The sequence below is a fragment of the Scomber scombrus genome, chromosome 17 (assembly GCF_963691925.1).
Source record: "Scomber scombrus chromosome 17, fScoSco1.1, whole genome shotgun sequence".
NCBI classification, from domain to species: domain Eukaryota; kingdom Metazoa; phylum Chordata; class Actinopteri; order Scombriformes; family Scombridae; genus Scomber; species Scomber scombrus.
In genome coordinates this window covers 17,123,988-17,144,627 of record NC_084986.1, presented here as the reverse complement: position 1 = coordinate 17,144,627, position 20,640 = coordinate 17,123,988, and the positions used below count along the sequence as shown (strand labels likewise).

General features: G+C 41.3%; 1 protein-coding gene across 2 annotated transcripts in view; it reads left to right on the top strand.

Moving 5' to 3' along the window:
• The window catches only part of tulp4a (TUB like protein 4a), a 29,188-nt gene that overhangs the window by 2,798 nt on the left and 5,750 nt on the right, over positions 1–20,640 (top strand). For both annotated transcript variants that reach the window (XM_062437235.1, XM_062437236.1), the window contains exons 3-12: positions 11,318–11,446; positions 12,192–12,353; positions 12,969–13,149; positions 16,926–17,033; positions 17,169–17,335; positions 17,668–17,892; positions 18,052–18,286; positions 19,342–19,486; positions 20,111–20,255; positions 20,514–20,607. In XM_062437235.1, coding sequence (XP_062293219.1) covers positions 11,318–11,446; positions 12,192–12,353; positions 12,969–13,149; positions 16,926–17,033; positions 17,169–17,335; positions 17,668–17,892; positions 18,052–18,286; positions 19,342–19,486; positions 20,111–20,255; positions 20,514–20,607 — 1,591 coding nt within the window. The remainder of the gene's footprint in view (positions 1–11,317; positions 11,447–12,191; positions 12,354–12,968; positions 13,150–16,925; positions 17,034–17,168; positions 17,336–17,667; positions 17,893–18,051; positions 18,287–19,341; positions 19,487–20,110; positions 20,256–20,513; positions 20,608–20,640) is intronic.

Sequence of the window (20,640 nt, the reverse complement as noted above, 5' to 3'; positions counted from 1 at the left end):
TATTGCAAATCATTATTCTGTTATTACTGTCAGTTATCTGGGTTCACACAAATGCAATGGATGAGCACAGCTTTAGCAGTTTTCTTGTCCTTTTCCTGGAAGGTCAGATGCAGAATGATGTCGTTGAAGCTGCGAGCATTTGTTCTCATTTAGGGTACGTGTTTGCCAGCAAATACAGTATCTTGCCCAAAGATGTTTCACTTTAGTTAAGGCGTGTCAGAAACTAGCGGGCTGAAAGGGTTGAGTTTTAGCTTCCAGCCAAACACTGCAGCCGGTGTTTTTTACTGATTGTTACACATTTTAACCACAACACGGGAGGTAATAGGTGAAATCACTTTCTGTAGTGTTTGGCTGGAGGCAAGACCTGTATTATCGCAGCCCACCATAAGCTCATGGGTTATCACCCCTGCGTTAGGTCACCCTGCTGTCCCTAGTCAAAACATTGCTGTGTTTCACTCCCTGGTATCGCTCTTATCTCTCACTATGGTATTGCCCTCCAAAGTTTCCCATCAGTGCACCAAGGCCACCTAATTTGTTATTGGAAAGATGTGCGGGTCTGTTGCCCTCCATGTGTAGGAATATTTCCGTCAGTGTATAGCGTTGCTAGCACAAGTGGAGATTGCACACAGGTTGCGTTTTCTCTTTTAGTGGGTGTAGCTGTTGCTGGTCAGATGGAGCAAGGAGCTGTGTCAGCAGTCCATGAGGCAGCTGAGGGGAGAGTGGATGAATCCCTACAGAGAGTGACTGAAGCACAGCAGAAATGTCATTTAACTCTGCCCACTTGAATGTGGTCCAAGTACTGAATTCTCCCTTTTGTGGTTTCGGTGTATGCAGTGTGGAGGAGGTTACACACACACAGTACACAGCTCTAATATACACACCTTTTTAATATACGAATGTGACTTTATCCCCCTTTTTATAGCTTAAAATTCTTTATGAATGATATTTTTTAACGGTTCCCCATTATATCTTAAATTTGCAGCAGTTATCCCTCAAATCATTCAAACATAACTTCACAGCTTATATTTATTTCTGAAGATTTAATATTTCATAGTTAGTTCATTTTTATACTATTCAATTGTGAGTCCTTCAAAATAAAAAGTACATAACGCTTTATTCACCCGATGTTTTTGACTGTTAAACTGTCATCATCTTCATCAGTGTTCGATAAATAAAGCAGGAGAGATGTGTGGCATGTTTTAAAGCTCACACTGGCCTGCCTCACTTTGTTCTCGGAGTTAAACACTACGCCATTCAGTTGCTTTCATAATTTATACGTTTAGATGATTTGATGTTGTTTAGATACATTTCTGCATCATTATTACAGAGACCTGGAGAGAAATGCACATCTCTCCACTGCCTCCTTACCTTTGGTAATAAAAGTAGTTCTGTCCCCTAAAGATCTGATATAAAGCAATAAATAAATGCTTTAGGAAATGCGACATCCATCACTCGTCCACCCTATGCATAATTTGGGGTATCTGACAGTGGTGGAAATCACATTGCCTAATGAATCCTGTCAAGTTATGACAGATCTGTTCACTCACTCGTGTCATTTTCCGTCCCCATTATGAAGAGAGGAGAGGATGCAGTTTGCAGTATACGGTCACAGATCTTGGTATATAATAAAGTATCTAGTCCTGTCAGGGTATTAGATATATTTTAAAAACTCCTCACACCAACATTATTTAGTTTTTAAATGTATTTGAAAGAGTTACATCAAAACACGTGGGTAACCTTTCGTCGTCTTCAAAAGCTGCTCGCTCAGCAGTAAACCGCTGCGTCCCCTGACAGTCCCGTCCTTTAAACGCCAGCACTGTCAGTGTCATTGAACACTTGTCGCCAGCGAAGAGTGTCCTTTCACGTAAATTAGCTCAAGTCATGATGCGAATGAGCGCATGCACACACACACAGACACACACACACACACACACACACACACACACACACACACACACACACACACACACACACACACACAAAAGTGCAACATGAAGTCATCCTGTAGGAGCCAGTCTTACCAAGATCAATACTCATACCAACATCCTGAAGTTTGGCTGTCGTTCCTGTTGATAGATCCGCGTGTCCTGTGGCCTTTTTAATGTAAGCGAGCATCTCAATGGATGTTTCTTCTGGACTCGGCCCAATATGAGTAAATGTAGTAAAGTAAAGGGCGGATCTTAAGCTGTCAGACAACTGTTAAGAGCAGACAGGTAGTGTGTGGCTGCCTGGATTAGGGATTTGTTTTTGCTCATCATGACCCTTAGTCAATAGTTTATAAAAGCATCCCCACCTGAAGGCGTCTTTGCTCACCTGTGCACCCGCTGCAGCACCTATTCTGAAGGCCCTCGTGATCTTCTTCAGATAATGAAAAGGTTTTCCGAGACCCGTAGTAGATCCCAGATGAGGGTTTGTTCTCCTCTCTGTGTCTAATTCCCCTTCAGCCAGGGTGAGAGATAATTACAAGGTAACAGCTTCAAAGGGAGCAAGGTGTGTATGTACGTGGTGCTCCTTTTTGTTCTGTCTTGCTCCGTGTGTGTCAGGAGCACGCTACTTTATATTCTGTGTGTGCTTTTTTTCTTTTTCTCTCTCTCTCTTTTTTTTATTTTATAAAGCTCAGTTGCTTAGCAGAAATTCACAGACCTCTGCTACACCGCTCAACCGTGATACTCCATATCCGCTTAAAAGCACATAGTAGAATATCAATAAACGTAATCGTGATGTGTGTGAATACATTGAGGTAAGCCTTTTATAAAGCAGGTGAAGGCCTTTATATGTTGAATAGGAGTAGGGTTTCATTGTGATAAAGCATCTGATCTGTGACTCACTGTTACTATTTCTATCTTATTCTAACTAATCAGATCTGATCACTGGTGTGATGGGATGCATGTGTAAAGTATTGTAGCTGTTTTACACAACAGATTTGTAACACATAGGAGCGACTAAAAATAAATCAACCAGACAAGAAAAAAAATGGAATGAAATTTGGCGTCAAATGTAATACTATTTTTATATCGTTATATAAACAGAGCTGCTGACCTTTCGCTGTAGACGTGTCAGTTGTGCCACACTTAAATAAAATTGAAAATAGATGAAAGCAATACGGTTTGCATCCTTTTATGGGACTATATTTCTGATGCTGCAAAATAATCCCTACGGGACGCCGTGCATCAGAATAGATCAACGCCTCTTTTGACAATCCAGTGCTTTTTATTTCATTTTTTTTTTTCATTTACAATGCGAGCAGAAGCTGAACAGAGTGAGCAGCTAGTCACCAGGAGTCCATTCATTCTCCACGAGGGCTGAATATCCGAGACAAGCTTGACAATGACTGTCAGCGTGTTGACAAGGAAACGTTGGCCGCAGCTTAGGTTTTGGGCAGATTGTCTGTCAGAATCCCGTCATCTGCTTGTTGTGCTGTTTGTCTTACGGTGGAGTCGAACATATATGTGATGGAAAGAGCACTTTTTGTTCAAGCAAAAATAGACAGTAGTTGCATTGTTTTCGTTTAGTTTTCAGCGTAAATATAATAATTATTTCCATGATTTATTAACAAAAATCTGAATATGCTGGTGTTTATTTGAATATTGACCAAAAAAAAGGTTTATTAAAATCCACCATTTAGCAGCTCTTTTGCATTTAGCATTTTTCAACAATTAGTAGCCACACATTTGATTTTACATCCTGAATGATGTATAATCTGGGCATTAACCTCCTCATTTTGTACCTGCTAAAGCAGGTTCTCAAGCATGGGACGCTGTAAGAGGAAGTGAAACATTACTTTAGTCGTTGTGTTTATCGATTCTTTTCAGTGACGGATGAGGTATTGTGTGCGGCTGCTGAAACGGTCATTCAAAAACACGTATTCAAACACACCTCGCTGCCTAATCCAACAGAGACAAGTGACTCCGGGGCACCAGCTCCTGTTTACCACTCTCAACATGTAGGCTGAACTCACGCTGCGTCTTCTTTGGGCTTGTGTAGCCTATATGTGCTGATCTGCACATGAATTTCTGTCTATTCCTTGATTGTTTCTTCCTCTAGTATTGGAGCTAATAGAGCGGAGATACCTCATGCTAATTTATTTGACATATAAATAAAGATCAGAGCAGTAAGGTGTATCCAGAAAACTGTGACTGTAGTTTTGATGTTGCCTCTGCTTACAGGTTTGAAAATGTTTGACTTTCAAACTTCATGTTTTATGTGCGCTGTTCAGCTAATGCCGCTGATGTGGATAGATCAGAGAGAATGAATCAGATGAACCTGAACAAGTGTTTTTTTTTTCTCCTCTCTCTGCCGCTCATTTTACACTCGTGCTGTTTGATGTTTTCATGCGTTAAAAGTTCATAAATAAATCACTTCAATCACGTCAGTTGATGGTCTGTGCGGGAGCCGGTGCTGAGCTCTTTTTAAATGGGCAGGGAGGAGGATAGGGATACTGGATGACTGCTGTGGTGCAGTGCAACTGGCTCATCTGTTCAGCCTTAATGGGAACCATAATAATGGATTGCAAGATGGGCAGAATGCAGTATTATTTCTTTCCTGCAACATGAGCTGACGAACGATGAAGTTCAGTCATCACTTTTTATGGTCTGTGCTGTATTTCTGGCTCAGTGTCCTCGGAGTGTCGCTCTCTTCAGCTAACATGACCACCTGTGTCCAGACCCTTATGTACGTCCTCTGGTCTTTTCACATTGGGCTTCTTGGTTCCTTCCTAAGCACAGCAGCTTTCCATCATCCCCTTCCTTTGATCACGTTTTCCACCCCTGTGCTGATCCCTATCCAGCTTTCACACACCTTTCTCCTGATTTCCTGATCTGACCTCCGGACATCAGAAACCTCGCTTCAAGCTCGAAGAGTATGTGATCCCTGCACTGCATTAAAATGGTCTCAGTAAATGTGCTTAGTAGAAATGGCCTTAGTGAGCTAATCCATCCTGGGAGAGGACATGTTGCATAACACTCAGGCTCGCCCTCTTCCTCAGATCCAGGTGTACTTGTAGTGTAGAGCGCTGGGTCTTTTTGCTGTGAGTGGAGTCGGCAGTGAAGGATCAGACAGACGTGTCTGCAGACTCAGATTCACTTTGTTTTTTAGACTTGTGCTGTTTGCAGGATAAAAAACTTCTCTGTCCAACCTACATGTCCCTGACAAACATCTGTGAAGACAAAACACTTCTGTATGTGTTTTTGTATTGTGTGTGTCAATTTGTTTGTTTTTCATGTGTCAGGGATGTGCTGTATTTGCTTAACACAAACCTTCCCTTCAGCTCAGCCCATGCATTCACATTTTGGTAAATAAAAACAGCTCAGAAATACACAAGCAGTGTCAAAAACTACACAATGCTACAGAGAGACTTTTACATGCCATGATTCTTGCCCTCATGTTGTATTGCATTACAATTGAACAATTAGACATAAAACCATTACAGTTTTTATAAAAACACGCCTTAAAAATGATTAGTATCACTAACACCCTTGTGGCATTACCATAAATGCTCTTTTTATGAGTACACCATTCGAGCAGTGTATAGGGGTTTATAATAAAGTCTGGGCAGCCAGAACTTAACATCAATTACTTACATAATTTGTGAGTCTCTTTACATTAAATAATTATTATATTAATCTTTTAGCACTCAGTCTAATGTAAAGTCTGCATCAAATACGATACAACTGTATCATCTGAAATAAAACTGAATCATCTGAAATAATGCACCAAAATACCAAAAACACGTTGTTATGCAAGCATTTAGCTGCACAGTCAGTGCGTCCACATGGCCGATACTAAGAGTACACAGTTTGCCTGCCGCTACTTTCCTCATGCTTTACATCACACTCAGTAATAACCTGTGTATGTGCTATTATCAGATATTAATATTGATTAAGATTTTATCACACACTCGCTCCACTCGTAAACATTTCAGACTCTACCTCCCCTGAAGGTCCCGTCTTATTGCCCTTTCTCTCGCGCTGCAAATCAACCCCCCCGCCCCACTCTGCCCACTCTGGCTTCCTTGCTTTTGTATCAGCACAGCGCAGCGCTTTTCTTTAATTGAGTTTTGCGTCTGATTTAATATCACGTCAGATCCAGAATCCGAGGAGTGAAAGTGGAGAGTCTCTCCTTTTGGTTCGCTCGACGGCCAGGTGGTCTTGACTTTCCCATCATGCTCATGTCACTAGTCAAGATACCCCAGCAGCTTCATTTACATCTGGTAGTGTGTGGCCAATATTTTTTTTAATGGTCTTGTCATAAGTGTCATAATAGGCCTACTTCTTTTTCCGATTGGGTTTACTGATGGATAAGTCAGTCTTCAAGTTTCCCATGCTGAAGAAAAACAGACTAAACTAAAGTGTGAAACTACTTTGGAGCTTATTCTGGATATTAAGTCTTGTTTTTGTGTGTGTGTGTGTGTGTGTGTGTGTGTGTGTGTGTGTGTGTGTGTGTGTGTGTGTGTGTGTGTGTGTGTGTGTGTGTGTGTGTGTGTGTGTGTGTGTGTGTGTGTGTGTGTGTGTGTGTGTGTGTGTGTGTGTGTGTGTGTGTGTGTGTGTGTGTGTGTGTGTGTGTGTGTGTGTGTGTGTGTGTGTGTGTGTGTGTGTGTGTGTGTGTGTGTGTGTGTGTGAAAACAAATGATTTATAAAAATGTGAAGAAGTAACCTAAGCTCGACATTTGACATGTAGATTTCCTTTCTATCAGAGAAACCTTATTTTTAACTTTTTCTTTTCTTTTCTTTTGCAAAAACAAAGTCCTCCATGCCGGGGCGTTTCCATGGACACATGTGCTCACAACTGCAACCACTGTGACACTGCGCGGTCACAGTGTCCTCTCACTTCTGCTGACTCCGACGCAACCCAAAGCTGTCCCTTGATTTGATTTAGTCTCCTCAGTGAAGTTGCCAGGGTCAGCTCGGCTCTCCCTCCCAAAGTCCCAACAACAGTAAGACAGTTGCAGAATTGAAAACGGTGCCAACTTCCCAGGCAGAAGTTGTCAATGGCCGAGCGCCGGCCAACGAGTAGTATTAAAGGGATCGGAAGTCTCTGGTTCCCGTGCCGGGTGTTGGTTGGGAGGGGATGAAGACAGGAAATGTGCTTCGCCCTGCCTTTAAACACGTGATCTTAAGGTTTTTCAGTCATGTTGCAGCCCTCCAACAACTGTGTAATTTTATAAATGTCTAATTGTGTTATTTTTATACTTACTTTATCATTCTTGGCTGTTTGACCGTGTGGCAGGTGATTCCCGACAACACTTTTCAAGTCTCTGCTTGTTTGCATGTGCCATTTCAACCCATGATCCCTCCGGCCCCCCCAGTGTCTTCTTATTCTTATCCCATCTGTCTCCATGTGACGCCTGATCTCCGAGATCGCCACGTCACAGTGAGGTGCTCAGCTGTCCCCCTCTCGGGATGCCTGACCAGCTCACACTAATCTCCACACCAAGCTAAATTTACACACACACACACAGATTATTCTCACCTTCGTGGGGGCTGCAGATAAGTGTGCGCACATGCGAGACGCAGCGTGTACACTCAATACGCTAATGTCTGCTTTCTTTTTTTTGTTCTTCCTTTTGGCCCTGGTTCAGAAGTGGATGTACACCGTATGAAGGATGGAAGCAGCGTGCAAACTGTAGCTCCTGCCTAATCTAAAGCCTCATGTCTACACTGGCTGGAATTAGGTTGTATAATACCATCCAGAAAATCCATTTTGCTCACCAGAGGTTGCAGACAGTGCACGGGCGGAGTAACAACACGGATTTGTATTGCTCCAATGAGATCCTTGTGCACGGAAATTTGTTATCTTTGACAATGCTACTGCCGAGGCCCATCAGCTTTGAGCTAAGTGAGCACTGCTGCAGAAGGTGGCGGCTGCGGCCCAATGATAGATGGAAACCTTTTTTTAATGGTCCGTGATTATGGTTAGCCTAGTCAGAATGACACAGACCTTTAGCTGCGGGCCTGCGACAGGGCAGGTCTCATCGTCCCGTTCCCTGCGGCTCGCCAGCTGGGACACACCTATAGAGCAACATTAGGATTTATACTATTGGGAGTGGGAGTGAAAACACAGTAAATCTGACTCACAGGACATCTTATTGCTGTGGGAGCAGTGCCAGGAGAGCGATGAATGCTACTGTACACTCATTATGCTCGAGGGCTGCTGTACTAGTCGTATTCATATACATGTTTGTGTGTGACGGATCTCTTTGAGTTCATCGAGGATAACCTTGTCTTTTATCACTGAAGATATTAAACTATGCAAACAGTGACTAACAGAATAGTTTAGAAACCCTGCAGGATAAATGTGATTGGTAACTAGAGTTGTCTCAGCACTACTGGTGTTATTACACAGAAACAACAACCTGAAATGATTTTATTTTTCCTCGTTTGGACCGAGTATATAGTAGCATTACTCATTTCCAGTGCACTAACAACTGTCCAGTAACTTTCCTCAGAGCTCAAAATATACCTGTGACATCTCACACGATATGAACAGTATATGTCCAAAAGCTGAGAAGTGAAGACAAAATACAGAAAGAATATTGCAAATAGGGATTTTAAATGATGTTTTACTTCTAGTCTCTAATGCACAAAACAAACCAAAACCATGACCGTCAAACTGGAACACAAACTGAACCGTGGGTTTATTGAACCATTGCACGCCCAGTACACACACAGAGGTGTCTTAATATTGTTTATTGCCCTCAATCTAATAACATTAATGATACAAGTCCAGCTGGTCAGCACAAACCAACTCCAGCTGGATGTAGACTATACTGGGTAATAGCTGCGTCCAAACACTAACTTCAGCCTGGTAGTGATGGGAATCATGGCTCTTTTGAGGGGAGCTACATCTTATGGATCTTGTTCTTATCGGCTCATTGTTCTTTTTTCTGATTATTCAGTATAATTAAACCTTATAATTTCCAGAATACCATATTTTCACATTGTTTGTTATAAGAACCTTTTTAAATAGTGTATAAACATCAAGCACTATTACACATGTGTATTCAACGTTTTCTTTATATTTAACTCTTCCAAACAAATCACACTCAAAACAGAACACGATGTGCATAATAACAAATAAAAAATAAATTACAATGTGCAGAACAGCAGCTACTTAGTAACAGTGAAACATTGTAATATTGTCTTTAGGGCAGATTGGCATTAAGAAAGACTTAAGTGCCTCAGTTTAGAGGGGTGGATGTGTTTTTTTTCCTGTTATTTAGTTATAGATTAGCATTTTGACACTTCAGGCCAAACGGGTAAATTAAAGAGAGAACAACACAGCAACTACAGTCCCTTAGAGCTGTAGACCATCAGTCCCCCCACCTGCTTTTAACCTGATGGTATGATCTCTGTCGTCACACATCATTAACGCAACTTTCAGTCAGTGTATGGAGTGCACATGGCCAAGCAATGTGGTGAAAAGATCATCCCATTATTCTGTCTTATATTAATTAACAAGAAAGAAGCAAAAAAAAATCATTTCTCAGACGAGCGTCACGTCTCCACTTGTTCACTTTAAGGAGTCGACTCGTTCATGTCTGACACAGTGCAGCAGTGAGTTGTTTTTTTTTCTTCTCACATCAGTCCCTGATTGTGACTGATTGGGTAGGAGGAGACAAACAGCCCAACAGTTTTCTCCCTTCACATTGCAGCCTGCTCCTTAAAGTAATTATTCAATCAGTTGTTTAGCTGAGTTCACCAACGTAGTTACTAGATGACAGTTAAAAAATGCCTCATACTACATAGACTTTGATGTGTGATGTGGCATCTTTTCCCATTTTACCTGGAAGCTTAATACACCGAGGCAAGACAGAGCCCCTCTACAATCCTCACCATCCAGCAAGATGTTTGTTTAAAAAATAGTTTATTTTAACTGTTATTTGTGCTAAAAATGTATTTTTTTTCCACCTAAGAGCATTGTTAATTAATACACATGTGTTTGCTAAGTATCTATTCAGTGAGAGTGATTATTTACCTTTTTATTTTGAATGACTTTTCTGTAACTATTTCTCTTCTCAGTGAAATATAAAATTGTTTTATGAACACAAAGTTATAGTTGCAGCTCCAGTGGACCGTGGATAGATCGGAGTGTGTGTTTGTTTGGGTGTGGGGTGATGGAGGGGTGATGGAGGGGTGAGGTGGTGTTGTTAAAGGGGAAAAAAAGAACACGACTGGCTGGCTTATCCAACTCTCCGCCACTGATCTGTTGGACTTGCACTCAGAGAGCGTAAGCCCTGCTAAAACCTGCCCTGTGTTGTGTGTTTGAGCATGTTCAGCCCACGTGCTTCTCTCAGTGAGAGCAGAGCTGCTCCCTGCTCAGGATTATTCCTCTGGGAATAGGCTGAGTCACGCTACAGAAGACCAGACAGATAGAGACACAGAGAGAGGAGGAGGAGGGTGGGGTGGGGTGGGTGGGGTTATGGAGATTGTTATGGGTGCCTTTCAGATGGGTGACGCTGACAGAGAAAGAGGTTATGAACAGTTTGATCTGCACTGTACCAGTGATCAACACCTTCCTCCTCTGCAACTCTTTCCTTGGGCGTATAATGATCCATCTCTGACCTCAGGGCAAAGAATGAAGACCATACTTGTATGAGTCACTGCTGTACAGCTGTACTGACCTGCATATCTTAACTTTAAATCACAATACCATATTCTTTACATGAAGCTCCTCTTGCTGTCTTCTCCTTGCATCTCTTTCTGTCCCTTTCCTCTTCAAATATTTTATATTCCACTTTCTCTAAAAATATCTTTTGAACAAACTAAACCCTTCCAATAAAAAGTAGAATAGAAGCATAACCCACAGAAAGTGTTAACACAAGTTGACTGTCAGCTACAGCTTGAATCTAGTGATGATCAAGACAGCGTGATACAGATTTAGATAGGAGATGAAATAATTGGATCTTATTGTCTGTAATATTCAGGATATTAGCAGCTCCTTTGCGACTTCTTTCAAAATGAGGTTAACCCACTTTGTGATGTATTTTCATCTGGTTCTATGCTAAATTTAGCTCATTGAAATGTGGGAACTTGGATTTTCACTTTCTGCATTTTAGGCATTCAGCTGACGCTCCCATTTCGAGAGACTTATAATGAGTGTGCAGGCGAGGGATCAGTGTCTTGATCAAGGGCACTTTGTTTGTTCATCATCTCACATTATCTGTTGTAGGTAAAGGGCCAAAGCTGTGTCACAGGAAGGCCTCTGTGATAACAAATGCACTGCTATACTGCATACAGTACAATCTAGATATTTTAGGACCGTCTCTCTAATCATTGTTTTTGTCCCTTTCTTTTTTTGTGTGTGTGTGTGTTCCTTTAAGGTGGTCTTGGTGCGGTGGAACGAGCCCTTCCAGAAACTGGCCACCTGTGATACAGATGGAGGTATCTTTGTGTGGATCCAGTATGAGGGCCGCTGGTCTGTGGAGCTGGTCAATGACCGTGGAGCTCAGGTAAGAATAGAACACTTTTACATCGACTCATTTAAATATACTTTTCACAGACGCAGAATATGGAAAATGTGTAAAGAAATAAAAATAATAAACGAAGCTTTGTGTTTTTATTTATTTTATTGTAAGATATTCTAACAGTACTCGTCACTTTCGGTAATTAGGGTTTAAACGCCTCACTTGTGGCCTCTAGAGGTCGTGCTTCTCATTACATCTTCAGACTGAATGGTTTTTGGATGACTAACCATCTTTGCCATCTTCCTAGGCACTAGTGAAAGCATCGGAGCACCTTAAACACTTTAAGATAGTTAACTAGTAATGTTATGGTCAAAGCAGTTATTGTAATTAGTCAGATATCGCATTTTACAGTTTTTACTCTAGGCAAATAACGATTAGTTTGATAAGGGCACAAATTATCTTTTTTGTTCAATTAATAGTTTTGTATCTTAAATGGTAAAAGAAATCCCAGAGCCCAAATTGGCATCTTCAACTTATCTTATTTATAATAAAAAATCTTCACATTTCAAAAGCTAAAATCAGAGATTAGTTGGCTTTTTGGCTAGAAAAAACTACTTAAACCATTCTTTAATTAATATAATTAAATTAATTTTGCATTGGAAAATAACAGTTGAGGTGTTTACAAAGTGTATTAACCTTTTGCCAGTAACTATCTAATAGCTAGTTGTTAATGAACTGAGCATCCTGCCACAAGCGTCATTTCATCTTTAACATGTCCGTCGCCCTATAGGTGAGTGACTTCACCTGGTCTCACGATGGCACCCAAGCACTCATCTCCTACCGTGATGGCTTTGTCCTGGTGGGATCAGTCAGTGGGCAGAGACACTGGTCCTCTGAGATCAACCTGGAAAGTCAGATCACCTGTGGTATCTGGACCCCAGATGACCAGCAGGTAAGACACACACACACACACACACACACACACACACACACACACACACACACACACACACACACACACACACACACACACACACACACACACACACACACACACACACACACACAGAGGTTACCCTCAGCACTCCTTTGCCAACCTTTTGAATGTTAATAGATGTAGAAGTTTTAGGTTTTCATTTGCCACTTTTAGTATGTAGACTTGTCATTCAGAGTGCGGATATGGTCCCTGAGGGAGATGAATTGTGAGTGACAGCCAGCGTTCTCTGTCTTGAATGTGCTGTGGTTTTGTTCGACTGTGTTTTTTTTGCTTTCAAGCTGTTAAATTGTCAGCTCAGGTTGGACATCATCAAGCTTTCAGCCTGTATATGTGTCCCTGTCTGTGTTCATCGCCTTCATCCCATTTGTGTCTGTTTCTCCAAGTTGTTTTCTGTGTGATATGCATTTCTTTTAGCTTTCTTTGCTCACTATCTGTCATCACCTTATCTGTTCCTAAGTGCCTCTCTTTCCATCTTTGTTATTCTGTCTTTTGCGCCCAGTGTAGTTTCCTGTCACTCGTTTCCCTTTCTCTTTTTTTTCTTCCTGATAACCCTTTACTGCTCCTCTCTAGGTGTTGTTTGGTACTGCAGATGGACAGGTGATAGTGATGGACTGCCACGGGCGTATGCTGGCCCACATTCTGCTGCATGAGTCGGATGGCATTGTCAGCATGTCCTGGAACTACCCCAATTTCCTGGTCGAGGACAGTAGTGAAAGCGACACAGACTCTGACGACTACTCCCCACCACAAGGTACGCTGCTCACCCCCCCCCCCCCCCCCCCCCCCCCCCCCCACACACACACACACACACACACACACACACACACACACACACAGACACACACACAGACACACACACACACACACACACACACACACACACACACACACACACCTTCAACTCAATCTACAAGGACGTCCTGGTGGCGTAGAGGTGAAGACACAAAACCGCATTACTGTAGTGTCCCTGGTTTGATTTCCCCAAGGATCCATTCTCACATGTCATAACCCTCTCTCTTTCATATCACCCACATTTGCTGCCTACCTCTCCACTGAAAACTATCTAATAAAGGTAAAAAGACCTATTTAATAATTTAAAAAAAACTTTAATATGACTGACTGGCTGCAAGGTATTGTACACTTTGTTAATGATGATTGAGGTTGATGCAATTTTTGAATCTGTGGACAAAAATGTCAGAAAAAAGTCCAAATCCACATCACTTATCATCAAACATTGTTTGAGAGTTTGCAGTTGGTGCAACGTACAATAATTGCATTTAACCTCCATAGGAACAAGACCTAGATGTAATTCATCCTCTTTTTATTCTCCTATGTGATGTAAGAGCTTTGTCTGCAGTATGTCTGTATGGACCTAAAGCTTTGCAATGTGACTTGTATAACACAGCAGCTACAGTAACCCTTTAGAGAGAAACGGCACATTAGCAGCAGATGCGGTCTTCCATCAATAACCACACTGCATTCATACAGGTTCAACCACAGTCCTGCTATGAACTCAGACACACGCTGACAGCCTAAAAGATGCTACCAGTCTCAGTTAAATTGAAAATGTCTCTTCCATTAAGTGAAAAATACACATAATACAACATGATGTTAGAGTGTAATCTGATGTAGAATAGGAGGTCAGTCAATAATGGGTTTACCAAGTACTGCCTACAGGGAGTGCTGAGGTAGAGCCGTGCAGCTGCTTCATATATAAGTAGCTTTGTGGAGAAGCTCACAGATGGGCCCACATCTGTGAGCTTCTAACTCCTCCCGCCTTTTCCTCCATCTTTTATGGCTCCATCAATGCTTCCGCTGGCTGGTAGGTCTGTGCACTTTGTCATTATCATCCTCAGTGCCCCTGGTATTCTCATAAAAAGTTAAGACTCTGGGAACAGGTGGACATAAACTGAGCCTGTTTCCTCTGTCAAGCTATTCAACTAATATGAAGATCATATTATCTATGAATGAGGTGTAAAAGAAAAGAAAAAAAAATCTAATTAATTGGACATAAACATTACACATCTCTCTTCTCATTTAAGTGCAATACTGCATCAATGGAGCGGACAGCTCTGTGTATTTTAGATATACTGTGCATCATCATGCAAAATAAAAACACTTCTCATATTAATGAATGTTTAAAGTTAGAAAGATATGTAATTTATGATGCTAATCTCAACATCACAATTAATGCGAGTCATTTGATTAAGGTTTGGAAGCTGGAAGGTCGCTATTCGACCATTTTCCACTCCTCTGCCAGTTGTTGAGAGAGGCACTGACCAAATGGAGGGTGGGTGATTGTTTCGAAACATGGAGGGAAAGGAAATGAAGGAGGTGCACAATAAAAGTGAGCGCTCCTGACATTAGGCTGATGGAGCCACTTGACCCTCTGTTTGTCGGGATCAAACTCATTATGGTGCAGAAGCAGGCCAGCGTTGTCGTCATAACAACAGCGGCGGTCATAGTTTAGTGATTTTATATGGAGTCATAAACTCCCCTGGAATAAGTTTAGCTGCAATGTCAAGGATATACCCCTGAAACTTGAGTGTGATGCCACAGTTGACTTCTTGCTATTGTTAGCATCAGGCCTGTTTTTGCCCTCATTACCACAGTTGTTAACTAGGAGGGAAAAAAGGAAAGCACACTGTTGCAATGTAAACACTTTCTCCTGACATGTAGATTCCCTTTCTAAGTTACTTATTTTTAGATTGTCATGATTCAGGTATTTTTTTAATCCTATCATGATACAAACACTGTCAGCTTTTCTATATGTGGCTCCCTCTGCTGTCAAACGACAGATATATTTAATGGTAATTAAGTAAGTAAGAACAGTCATACTGACAAGGAACCTGGCCAAATATCTCATGAGCTGGCTGTCCACTGCACATTCAAGGATGACCAGTGTGTGTGTGTGTGTGTGTGTGTGTGTGTGTGTGTGTGTGTGTGTGTGTGTGTGTGTGTGTGTGTGTGTGTGTGTGTGTGTGTGTGTGTGTGTGTGTGTGTGTGTGTGTGTGTGTGTGTGTGTGTGTGTGTGTGTGTGTGTGTGTGTGTGTGTGTGTGTGTGTGTGTTACACTGGGATGTGAGCAGCACCCAGCCCCCTCCTGCTGCTTTCACTGTGTAAACCAGCTCTCACAACAGCCCCATTTTTCGCCTCCTTTTCTCCTCAGCTTAATTACTCCCAGTTACTAAGGCTGTATTCGTGAGGGTCAGTCCTCCTCCTTCCCCTCGGCCCCCTCCCATCAGTGGGCCAAGTGGTAAAGCTGAAAAGTGCTTGCCTTAGCTGGAACACTGATTATGCTCTAACTCACTAATTAAACCAGTCAATAATAATTGATTGGCCCCGATAGAAATTATCTCCAAAGCCGACAACCTGACTGAGACACCAGGCTGCCTTTTCCTCCGCCTGCCAGACCCGTCTGTCATTATATATGATGATGACCCATTATCACTGCACTGCACAGTACACCACATCGCATTTACAGCAACATCATATATCTGATTTAGTGTAACGCCCATAGAAAACTGATTACTCTAGGGAAGTAGTTACTGTTATTAGGCTGCAAGTCAAAAGGAGAGTAAGAGCGTGTTTTATTTGTTAGTATTTGGGTCATTAAAGGACTATAAGAAAGGACAGAGCCAAGAATGTTTTAATGGAAAATGTATGCATGGTTGTGTGAAGGTGTGTTATTTATAGCAGCTTGACGAAGAACACCACTTGTTTGCAGCTTCAAATGCAGCATTATGAGATGTGCTGAGTGTGTGTCATTGCAGATTAGGGCACAGTGGAAAACTCACTGAAAGGGAATTATAGCTGCCAAAGATGTGGGATTGTCCTTCCTCCTTTCTTAACAGTACCAAACTATCTCTTCAATAAACACCCACGGCCTCACAAATGAGCACACACATACGCAGTGTTCCTGTTTATTTTATGGCCCACTCTGGAAATGCATATTGATCAGCCCGTCCTCTGTAGGTTACCCAGATGTTTGGAGCAGGCAAGGATGTCGCCTCATTTATGGCCTCAACTATTTTTTTCATCATCGATTAACCTTGCGATTGTTTTCTCGATGAATTGTTCGATCAATAAAATATCAAGAAAGGGTGAAAAATACCCATCAAAATCTTAAAAAGATAATCTCAAAGAAAATATGTAACTATGCAGGGTTTGAACATTTAGTTTGAATGTGTATTAAATGATTAATGGATTATCAAAATATCAGTTAATTCATTTCTAATTAATTGACTAATCATTGCAGATCTACCCTTATTAAAGAGATTGTCTCATGAGGGCAAATGTAACCTGGAAATCTAATTTTAGCGCTGTATCCTGGCTGTACAAGCCTTCATGTTACTCTTTGTTGTCTAATATGAAGTTAAATCTCTAGTACAACTTTACATGAATGAAAAGACATGCAGGTTTTAGTGTTCACAGTTGATACATGTGCTTTAATCAGTATCTCAGCTCAATATGTTGCTTTCATGCCGGCTGTCTTAACATATTTGCGTTGTCCTCTGTCTCTTTTCAGTGCATAGCCAGAAACCTCTGCTGACAGTCAGCTTCACCTCCGGAGACATCAGCCTGATGAACAACTACGATGACCTCTCTCCCACCCACATCCGCACCGGTCTGAAAGGTGTGTGGGTGACTAATTATCAGTGCGGGCCCAAGTGTTCAAGCAACTTTGTCTTTTCTTAGCTTCTCTTACTCCATTGTTAATAGATATTTGCAGTTTGGTTCAATGCTTTATGAACCATGTCATCTGCTGTAGATGTGGTGGTCCAGTGGTGTTCGCAGGGGGACCTCCTGGCAGTGGCAGGGATGGAGAGGACCCTCCTCTCCACCGACCCTTCCTGTCCTCCCCCCACCAGAAACGCCATTGTCAAGTTCTACAATGTTCGCGGTGAACACATCTACACACTGGAAACGCCAGCGCAGGTGATCATCTGCAACAGGCTCAAACCTGGCTAATAATATGACTTAACAATAAGCAAATTATTAAAGAGGTTATTTAGGTAAATTAATTTTAGTTTCCGTTATCAATGATGATACCTTCCAATCACGTCATCCTAAGAACAACGATTGCATTTCTAGTAACTAGTAACATGAAATGAATAACATAAAGTAACAAAGTGAAGTTACTCATTTAAAATATTGTTTGAAGTTTGAAACATGACTTTCACAAAGCTGATGACTAGCATCTGTAAGTCAATCAAAGGATGTGGTCAAATTTGGAGCCTTATTCTCACTCCAGTGCGTCTTCTCTGCAGCGCCCCATCACTACGCTGTGCTGGGGTCACCGGGACTCTCGTCTGTTCTTGGCGTGTGGCCCGGCGCTATACATCGTGCGAGTTGAGCACCGCGTTGCGAGCCTGCAGCTACTCTGTCAGCAGGGCATCGCCACAGCAGTGAAGGAGGAAAAAGATGTTGCCAAGCTCACCATGCCTTCCCGCCTCTGTTCTTACGTCACTACCGCTTTTGTTCCCACCATCAAGGTAACACAGGACAGCAGGTTGATAAGATCCATTAAAACCATAAAAATAAATAAAAGATCTTCCAGGAGATGTTTTTCCTATTATACAGAAGGATTTTTTTACCATCAGTGACATGAGAAGCTTTTTAATTTTGCTACAACCGTGTGTTTTCTCTTCCAGCCCCCCATCCCAGATCCCAACAACATGCGTGATTTTGTGAGCTACCCAACAGCTGGGAATGAGCGTCTGCATTGTACAATGAAGCGCACAGAAGATAACCCCGAGGTGGGGGGACCCTGCTATACTCTGTACCTTGAGTACCTAGGGGGTCTGGTGCCTATTCTCAAGGGCCGACGAATAAGTAAACTGCGTCCAGAGTTTGTCATCATGGACCCCAAGACAGATGGAAAAACAGGTGAGACTGAGTGACCTTCACGTCTTATTCCAACAAAAGATAATATTCCAAATAAGACCTGGGATCACTGCAAGCTGTAGTATTTTTATGCAAGTGCTAATACATGTTTTTTCTATTGTATTTGTTAATTTTAGCTGCAGTTTTATTTAGATGGAACAACGTATATCTCTTCTCTCCTTTGACTTTCATGTCTTTGTCAAATGAAGAGTTCTGCCCTGTATGTTGTTGTTTTTTTTAATCAATAGCAATATTACTATTTTATATCATCACAGTGTTTTTACAGTTTGTCTATTTATTCCTCTTCAAAATGAAACCATTAATTCCTCTCAGACATATTTGCCTGCTCCAGTACTTTTCCAGTTATTTGAGTTCTTTGAGTTGGCACTGAAAGAGTGACTATGTTTTAGTCACATAGGGCAGACTGGGCCCATGTTAATTAAAAGCTGCTTAATGGAGGCTCTGATGGCCCCTGGGTTCCTCATACATCAACCCGCTCCCTCCCCACATAGTGATAAATGAAGCCAGCCATGAAATGATTCCAGTCCATTCACACTTTAATGTCCATCAAACAAATTAGCTCGCCCTAAACTGGAGCAGCAGTGGTTCACAGACTCCATATGAATGAGGATGAAGAAAAGAATTTAAACTTGTGAAACAATGGATTGAAATGTGTATGTGAAGAAAAAGTGGAGGTCATTGCTGCAGCTCCATCATGTTTTGTTAAAACTATAATTAAATACAAAGGTTCTTGCTTGTAGGTTGGTGAAGTATTTTTTTGTCAAAGACTGCCACTTTGTGGAGAATCTATTAATCTATTAAGTAAACTAATCTATTTGTACTACCAATCTTTTCTTCCTGATTTAGTCGACAGTAAGATTCTGACAATTTTATCTCGGATCAAATTATGAATTTTTAACCTCACAGTTCTTAATGACAGAGCAAATAACACCACATATTTATTGTGTTTAATAAATCTTGATTGACAACTACACATATATTATCTGTTTGTCCAAAATTAACTCTGTTCTTTAAATTCTCCTCTTTTCTCACCTAAGATGAGATATATGGCAACAGTCTTATATCTGCCATGATTGACAGCTGTAACTGCTCGGACTCCAGTGATATTGAGCTCAGCGATGACTGGGTTGGCAAAAAATCTCCAAAGATATCCAGGGGTAGTAAATCCCCCAAACTGCCCAGGTAACCAGACATGCATATGTACTGTGGTATGCTGTGTATAACTAATATTTCCCCATTTCTTTTAATGTTACACTTGATTCTTTGACTCAGCAGTCACTGGTCAATGTGAAATGGACAAGAGGTGTTTTATCATCTGCTGGTTGCCACACTATATTAAATAAATGGATTTCAAGGGGCTTTTGTACATAATCATTATTTGTATTTAACACTTAATTGGTCACATGAATTCCAGTTATTTGGGTTTAGTTTAAATGTCTGTGATAGCAGAGAAAAAAAATAATTCATTTGTATTTCTTACATTTCTGTCACTCCGTCCTACAACAACATGTGACCACAAGAATTAACCTTTTAATCAATTTTTGAGTTTGAAATGAACTCATTAGACTAAATTAATACAGTCATTTAGTCCAATCAGTTAAATTGTAATTCATACCTTTTGTGATTCAAAAGGCATTCCCGCAATGATGACCCTACTATTGAAATCTTAATCCTTGTTAAATTAACACTTTCCAAAAATAACTAATGGAATGTTCTGCACTTGTTTTCTGGTTCACTGCATGCCTAAACCTTTTTTTTTATTTGCTACCTTCTCTGTAGAGACTTAGTTTGTCCCTTTACCAACAGGATCAACATTGACCCAAGAAAATCACCCAAACTGTCCCGTGCTACGCAGGAGATCTCCAGGTCACCACGTTTACCCATACGCAAACCGTCTATTGGGTCACCCAGTCTAACACGGAGAGAATTTCCTCTAGATGACATAACTCAGGTAAATTTAAATTTCCCTATTTATTCCTTCAAAGTGGTGTTGCTTCCAGTTTGTTTGTGAGCTCCGTCAAACACAGTTGGCAGTGTCAGGGAAGCTGGTGAGGGATCAATGGCCTGGTTGCTATACTGTTGTCTCCTATGGGTTGGTCAAGTCAGTCTTACAGTATTTGTTTAATGATAAACTCTTAAAAATGCACTAATTTAGTTGTTTATCATGTTTTCATAGAAAGTAATGTGTTCTTTTTTTCCTGTCATCCAGCAAAATTACCTTGCGCAGGTCACATCCAATATTTGGGGAACAAAGTTCAAGATAGTGGGGTTGGCCACATTCTTACCAACAAATCTCGGTGCAGGTAACCAACCAACAACTTTGTCTTTGGCTAATT